The 8621-nt window shown below is 38.3% G+C and overlaps 1 protein-coding gene and 1 non-coding gene across 2 annotated transcripts; both read right to left on the reverse strand.

Annotated features, from left to right (window-relative positions):
* Positions 1–992: 992 nt before the first annotated feature.
* Positions 993–7689, reverse strand: LOC103531183 (T-cell receptor-associated transmembrane adapter 1). Its single transcript, XM_030469195.1, has 5 exons — positions 7587–7689; positions 5922–5958; positions 4643–4704; positions 2508–2566; positions 993–1259 (listed from the first exon to the last, which is right to left on the reverse strand). The coding sequence occupies exons 1-5, from the start codon at positions 7687–7689 to the stop codon at positions 993–995; spliced, it is 528 nt and encodes a 175-aa protein (XP_030325055.1).
* On the reverse strand, positions 4203–4330 carry LOC115600507. The gene has a single exon (XR_003989030.1). It is a non-coding gene; the product is annotated as a U6atac minor spliceosomal RNA (small nuclear RNA).
* Positions 7690–8621: the final 932 nt, after the last annotated feature.

The following is an 8621-nucleotide window of genomic DNA, read 5'->3' on the forward strand; positions in this document are numbered from 1 at the left end:
ATCAACTTACCTTCCTACTTCCTTCTACTACTACTTAATGACTTCCAGATTAAAAAAAGTCCCCGGTGTATAAAAAATTATGAGTTTAAAGTCTTAAGATGAATCTTCACACAATATGTGTTATTTGGGGAAATAAAAAGTTCTTTCTACATCTATAAAATAGTTGGTAATAATGGCAATGTAAAACGTAGTAGTAATTTAGCCATCATATGGAATATTAGAAGAAAAAAATCCTGCCTTGAAACTTTATTGTTACAGATCATTTGCTAATATCCTTTTGAACTTTTAAATTTTTCTGGATAAAACATTGTTAGTAGAGGAGTAGAGAGTTGAGATGTATTCTGATATTGCTCACAGAGGAAACGTAAGATGTATGAGAATATTGTTAAATCTTGCAAGATGTACAATTACTGCTTTAAACAAGCTGTTAAACTATCATCCAATTAGCTTTATATATATATATATATTGTGTTATTACCATAGATCAGTCACAGTGGGAAAGTACACAATGTTGAACAGCAGCTCAGTTTTTAATTGGAAAAGAACTAAATCACTAAGTGTGCAAGTATGGAGCATTATTTCCTTCCAAAAGTATTGTTAAAATCCTTACGTAAGAACAGTTATGTTCTGCTACAGCACTACTGACAACAGAGTGGGTCTTTCGGGACTGTTTGAAAGTTGACCATTGTTTTAAGCAAAGGATACGTTTTTACTGGAATCAATGCCATGTGAATGCTGAGATACCAGCTTCTAAAACTCCCTTTCAAAATGCCTTCAGAAGGGCAGGTCCATCAAAGTGGCAGTCTGGATCTATACTTGTTTTCTTGCTTAGTCTGTAGATCTGCTCGGAGGACGTTTTGGAACACTCACCAACGTGGTATCATTGCCTGCATGTCAGTCTGCCAGGATATTATCTCTAATCTTTCACTCTTCCTCCATGATGAATATGCAGATATCACTTTATGATTACATGTTTGGTTTGTGAAGCCACCTCAGATGTTCTCTCCTTTTGTAGTGTGAATCAAACCCATTAATCTGATGGGATCATCATGAACAGCTTCTACACTTCCTGTGTCTTCTGCAGCCAGCTGCTCACTATTGAGGTAAATGGTAACTTTAGAAGACATCACACCAGAATTAGATGATCTTTCTGCTTTAGCCTCCTCTAATGAAGGGTCTTTATTCCTCCTTGGTTTTCTGTGTTTTCTCTTGACACTGTGATCAAGTGAGGCATAACACATCTGACCGTCCAGCTCCACCTAGAAGGAAATTCACTTTATATTTAACATTCACTAGTTATGCTTGCTTTAACATTATGGCTCTGACTTTAATTACGCCCACACTGTATTCATAACTGTGGCTGAAGTTTACCCAAACTAGCTGTAAATGAATTTGTTAATCTTACAAATTCTTAAGATGGGGCAGCACAGTCAATAAACCAACATAACCTAATGGTAAGTTACTCAGATTCATAGGATAGTGACAGGAAGGAAAAACTCATCAAGGTATTATGAGAAAGATTCTTTATGGGAATGAAAGTAGCTTACATAATCACTCCAAGTGATTGGGAGTTCTTTGGGATCCCAAAGTGATTGGGATTCTTTGGGATGCAAGACTGTTTCATCTGTTTCTTCCATTTTGTTTGTATGTTTGTTTTAAATTGGAATTCAGTTATTAGCAATAACATTTTTCACAGGCTTTGTCTGTGCAGAATACCAAAGATGAGTGATGTTTGTCTGCATATATGATTTCATTTCCAGTGCAAACTGAATGTTTTCTCTGTCATTCCTCTGTTTCTCTGTTTTTCAAGCCAAGTTATCAAGCACTTTTGACATGGGAATTTTCATAGATTATTCTGTTCCTGTGAAGTTAATTAAAATGAATATCTAGATTTAAAAAGTGCCCCCCTGGTAGTATCCTGAGAAAAAGGCTGGAAACTGGTCCTTGTGAAATACCTGGAAATCAACTCATAAAATTGATGCTAGGAGTACTTCAATTAAAAACCAATTTCATTTGAAACCTGGATGCTTTTAGAAATCCAGGTATGTCAACAAAATACAAATTAATATAAAAGTAGTTTTCTTTCATTTGTTAAAGTATACAGGTGTTCTCTTAGACAGGAGATAGTCAAATTCATGATTGTTGTGTGACTGAGCTTGTTTTCACTTGGTTGATGTTCAAAATAAATAAAATTAATTCTTTACCTAAGCCATGGCAGTAGTTGCAGGCTTAATTCAGCCTGATCTATATGCTTGTGACTGAGCTTTATCGTATCATATGGATGGAAATGAGCTGTCCATAATTCTCCTGCTCCCTCTTTAATGACGCAGATTCAACAAAAGGTCAAGGCTATCCCTAAATTCCCTGATGAACTGAGATACTAATTTATGGTAATTTTTATGATAAGCAGTGTAAGGATTTTTGTTATTGCTGTGGGATAAACACAAGAAGTCTGAGACAGACCACATTACCCTAATACAGAAATCCAGAATTAAAATTAAAGATACCTGTAGCTGGTTAACTGGACTTTGAGGCTGGGACTTCATCTGCTCGTAACAACATTCCTCTACAATTTATCAAAGTAGAAAAATGGTTTAATTATTAAGACACTCTACTGACTCCTAAGAAAAGATTCTCCCTGTTACAGAACTCTCTCCCCCCAGTTTACTTTGGTAGAAGTTTGTTTTGTTTTCAAATCACACAGAGATCTGCTCTTCTATTTATAGAGTGGCAAACAACTAGGAAATTCAGACACACAGTGAAAATAATTTCCTGTTCATATGGATGGCAAGTTTGTCATACACTGAGTGGGCATCATTTTAGAGTGCTAGGAGGACACCTTGCAATAAGGGGAACAGCATTTTTCAGCACAGGCCATCTTTTCTGTGGCTGAGAAAAGCTGTGAGCTGCAGCAGCTGGTGATTTAAATTCTGTTTCTGACTCTGCTTTCAGTTTTCTGTAAATCTCATGCAAGTTATTTTCTCATGTCATATCTCATTTTAGCCATCAGTAACACAGGTTCCTTCCATGGAGTTTTCAGATGTTTGTAGTGTCAATGTATTTAAATTTATGCAAACCATGTATGAACAAGTTGGGTTTGTTTTGTTTATTTTTTTCCCCCCACAGCTGAAGTACTTTAGCTTAGTTTTGCTTAGCCTTAACGAAAGCCAGCAAAGAAGAAGTTGTGTTCATGTTACTTAAATACTGCTTCAACACCATAAGGTCTTCAGGAGACATACCCTCATTATATCTAACTCTAGCTGTAGTTATAGGAATTTATTGCCCTTAATATGGTATCTCTCTGCAAAGGATTATTAAGTTCATCTCAGTAAACCAGAAAAAAGCTGTCCCTGCCCACCATTCAGCCACTGGGCTTGTTTCACCATATCTGTCACTGTCCCTGATGATATGGGGGCGGCCACATCAGATCACTGGTGTGTGCTCCTCTCTGTTAGCTTCTCTGAAAGCGATGACTTTGGTTAGTGTGCCTTAGATTCTGTTGAATCAAAGAATCCTAGAATTGGCTGGGTTGGAAGGGACCTCAGAGATCATCAAGTCCAACCCTTGATCCACTACTGCTGCAGTTACCAGACCATGGCACTGAGTGCCACATCCAGTCTCTTTTTAAATATCTCCAGGGACGGAGAATCCACTACTTCCCTGGGCAGCCCATTCCAATGTCTGACCACCCTCTCTGTAAAGAAATTCTTTCTAATATCTAACCTAAACCTCCCCCGGTACAACTTGAGACCGTGCCCTCTTGTCTTGCTGAGAGTTGCCTGGGAAAAGAGCCCAACCCCCCCCGGCTACCCCCTCCTTTCAGGGAGGTGTATAGAGCGATGAGGTCTCCCCTGAGCCTCCTCTTCTCCAGGCTGAACACCCCCAGCTCCCTCAGCCCTTCCTCACAGGACTTGTGCTGGATCCCTTCACAGCCTCCTTGCTCTTCTCTGGACCTGCTCCAGCATCTCAATCTCCTTCCTGAACTGAGGGGCCCAGGACTGGACACAGGACTCAAGGTGTGGCCTCACCAGCACTGAGTACAGGGGCAGAATCCCTTCCCTGGACCTGCTGGCCACACTGTTCCTGATACAGGCCAGGATGCCATTGGCCTTCTTGGCTACCTGGGCACACTGCTGGCTCATGTTCAGCTTCCTGTCAATCCAAACTCCCAGGTCCCTCTCTGTCTGGCTGCTCTCCAACCACAAAAACATTGGTTAAATGCCACAAAGTAGGTGGCAGTGCCTTAACCGTATGTGTGTTGTACAGGCCACTGGGGCCTCTTCCATCCTTATCAAGGGGAGTGCTAACCTTCTCTCCTTTCATACAACACAGGTGCATGGATCAGGCTATTTTTTCAACCAGTGCAGCTATACATGTAGAAAAGCTCTTGGTTTTTAGACATTTGGCTGAACAGCATCATTTGCATTGAAAAAAATTAAATTTAGTATGACATCTGTTCTTTCAAATAGTAGTGCAGTAGGATGTTTTGCAGTTCTATGCCAAGTATGTATTAATACAGCAACTGGAACGGGGTATGTTCTCAAGTTTGCTTTTGAGTAATACAAAGTGTTGGTCAGTCAGCTTTTAACCATACATTCATTATAGCCTCTGAACAGATGCATGTTCTTCAAGTGAAACTTACCTAAAATATTTTGCCTAAGATTGCCATAAACTGGGTCATCTTCTGTGTAATAGTCATCACAGCTAGAGGGAGAATGGAAAAATACTTTTAATTGACAGAAAATATGCTTTATTTAGGATCCCATGGTTCTACTGTAAACATTTTATATACATATAGCAATAGCAGATTGGATGTGATCCAAAGAAACAAGAACAAAAATATCAGGGGGGCAAGGGATTGGAGGAAGGGAACTTCAAAAATGGCTATGTCTGTGTCCTGAAGAGACATTTTTGTTATCTAGCCAAGAACTGGCCTCTTCTTTCCTGTAACTTAGTTAAGTGGAAAGCTAATCCCAAGACTGCTAAGCTACTGTTTGATGTAGTTCTAGAAATATTAATGGCTACTGAAAGAAACACACAATATGTGTGTTGACACAACTAGAGAAGACCAAAGCCAAGTTCAGCTTTGGATTTCGAATGGTACTTTGTGTTTCATTATCTGGTGTTGCTTGAACACGTATCCAAGCATGCTTGCAAGATGGGAGTTGTTAGTTGCACTGTGTAACCTTGTTTGTTTTTCATCCCTCTTCTGTGTCTTGTCAAAGGAATGAAATAATGCAATCTGATGCCACATTTCCAGTGGTATTTTTCAACTGAACAGGCTGTAATAGACAGACTTCCCAACTTCAAATAAATTTGTAATTGAGGATTGGTTTTGAGTAACAGGTGAAAGCTCTTGTATTTTTGGTTCAAGGGCCTTTTACATTTGAGTTGAGATGAGAGTCTTTCCATCACTGTTTTCTATCGTTTGGGATTTTTTTTATGGTGAATAAGAGATACAGGCTTGTAACAGATCCTGATGCATCCAGCATCTGTAAGCAGACTCTTGTTTTATTGGCCCTGAATGTCATATGTAAAAGAAGGGTATGAATCATAAATACATGTAAATTATTATTCCACAAGTATTAAGTATAGGAATGTAATTTTTCATTCTCTGAGGGTCCTTTTAATTTCTTACAAATATCTTTAGTTCGAGTGATAGTAAATAGTGTTTTAGCTCAATACCTCCACTTCTTCAGTATACAGAATTATTATATTAGCATGCAATTATTTCATTGTTGATAAAATGACTGGAGGACATCTCTACTGCATTACTTTTATTCCACCACCATCCTGCTCCCTGATATTTTCAGGCAGGCTGCATGAGATACTGGATTTTCCTCTATGCTAGCCTTTCAAAGCCATCTCTCATTTATTGGTTATTTTACGCTTACCAGAAATTTTTTTTTAATCCAACTTACCTTGGACTGTAGTCTTCATGGTCTTTCTGCAATTTAGCTGGAAAATTTATTTGAAAAAATAGTAAGGAGAAAACAAAACATGCTGGTTTAAAAGACTTCGGGTAATTGACTCAACTGTCATGATTTGGTTTCACTGTAGGGAATACAGTCAAAAGCTCTTGGCTCTCAGGACCTTCAGCTGTTCCCCTACTTTTCTCAGATACTTTTGACTAATACAAGAAATGTTTGTCTTATGACACTGTGCTTGTAGATGCAAAGTCTACATTAGTTTCCAGTAACTCAGAAATTTATTGTAATGTGCAGCTGATTCCCTGTTTCCTACAACTACTACTACTGCCTCATCCTTTCCTCTGCATAGAAAAGTGCATCCATCACATGTTCATATTACAAGCTGAAGTTTTTATTTCTTTTACCAGTTCTGTTGTTTGAATCTCTGAAAGAGAGCTAACCTGTGACCCAAAAAGGTAAGGAAACTGCAGCAAAGAGGCAATGGCTACAAAAAGTCTTACTGGTAGAGCATGATTAATAACTCAGGAATGTCTGACTGTCTATCCATCCTCTGCTCCAAGACACCAGAATTTACCACAGTAAGTTCCGATTCCATGAGCAATGCAGCATCACCCAATCTGACCAAAACCTTGCTCAAGTTTAGTTTTGTAAATTAATGTGATTTTTCATCATAGAAATAATGCCTGGTGGCACTAAAAGACAAACTGTAAAAGCATCTCCTACCCTCCTCATCCCACAACACTCCCGCAGCTCAATAATTAATAATCAATGATTAATAATCTAATTCCCTTATACTTGGTGAGTCAATTTTTAAGCAAAGGCTTTCTGCTTATGTCAAAATTGTATGTACATGTGTTTAACATGATTGAATCCACCAGTGTTTACCTGCCCACCCACAGGTGCAGTTTTCCCTGTGTTGTAAAGACAGCTTTTCCCTGAATGGGAGTGGTGTGGGCTGTGCAAATTTATAACCGTGGAATTGCATGGGTAAGAGAGGTTGCATTGGCATAATTGATTCTGTTAAAAAAAGCCATAGTTAATTTTAACCAAAACAGGAGTACAACTGCAGTCACTCTTCAACATAAGCTGAACACACTAGTTCCTTACTGTGAATAACTCATTGGGTGTAAGAGCTACATTAGGATCCCGTGATGAAAAGCAAATTAAGCTAATTCGGCATATAGTGTGTATAAAATCTGAAATTCAAATAATGTTAAGTTATTTGGGGAGGATAAAATTTTCTCAAATGTCTTTTCTTTCAGTTCAGCTACTTAAAATATTTTTTTAAATTAAAATACAAATAGTAGCCACTCTACATTAGATGTACACTTAAGAAAAGGAGATTACAGATATTAAGAATCTACTTTGATAGCCAGAAGCATATTCTTCACTTTGTACATGTTCTGCTGGTTTGTATTCAGAGACTGGATTTGGATATCTGTTTTTAGCAGCAGATTGGGCAGCTAGCAATCATTCTGCAGTCATATGTGAGTCTCCTAAAAATTTTTAGAAGTTACATCCTCTCTACTAGAATAACTCTTGAAACTTAAAGTTTCAATAGAATCTGTTTGTTAGCTTGAAACCTACCAGCAATGATGGCTTTCTCCACAGAGAAAAACACTCAAATTCCATTCCTTACAGACAGACATGACCTACCTTGCTTCTTTTTCATATAGTGTGAAATGTTCAGTGTCAATGAAACCACCAGAGCCAAACTCAGAAAGGCCAAGACTCCCCAGACAGAAAAATGACAGTCCATTTCTGTAACAGAAATAAAGGATTTTTCTTGTTTGTATTGTCTAACTGCTTTACTGTATTCTTTGTGGTTGGTTGATTTTTTGCTTTCTGCAACTGAAGCTGCTATTTTGTTGTTTGCTCTGTGACAGTAATTGCTATACAAGCTACATAATTAATATCCAAACTGGATGCTAAATAATAAGAAAGCAACACCAGTAAGCTGTTGCAGAGCTACTGTTTCATAGGAGTTCAGCCCAAGCCTGGACTGGTTTGCCTGTGAGATGCAATAAAAGTCAGAAATAACAAGTAAAAAGTCATCTTCGTGAATAGCCTCGAAGTAATTTTTGTAATTGTCTTTAGTTTACTATTTGCAGTAAATTTCTTGGCTAATTGCTAGAGTTCATGAAGGTAGTTCTGGAGATGAATTCAGTGAAAACAATTCACTTCACTAGAAATGTCTCTGAGTAATAGCTAAACCCACCAGGTTTTAACAACCACTGCAAGGAATTCCAAAGGCTGGTGTTATGTGTTTTCTTCAATCTCCTGATAAAATCCTATCTCTTCTTCCTGAGAAAGTAGAGGAGGTACAGCAAAGGAAAAGCAGTAGCTGGGAACCAATGAACCCCCAAAACTACTACAGAGAAAAACCCAATCATCTCCTGAAGAATCACTTGGTAAAAGGTCAGTCAACTTCAGTGAACGAAGCCTCTTTTTGCACTGAACTTGCCTCTCCTGGAGTCCTGTTAGAAATACAGGAAGGAACCCCCCCTGAACCAAATGTATTTTGTCATTTGATTAATTCTTCAATTATCCTGGCTCATAAAATTTCCATCACAAGCCATGCTGAAAAATAAGGAGCCTATTTGTGATGCTCAAGTGGTCAAGATTATCAGTGTTGCTGCAAATGGCCTGCAAATCCCTTCCTTAATAGACAAAATGGTGAGCCAAACACAT

Source organism: Calypte anna, chromosome 1 (assembly GCF_003957555.1).
Source record: "Calypte anna isolate BGI_N300 chromosome 1, bCalAnn1_v1.p, whole genome shotgun sequence".
In the NCBI taxonomy this organism is placed as follows: Eukaryota; Metazoa; Chordata; class Aves; order Apodiformes; family Trochilidae; genus Calypte; species Calypte anna.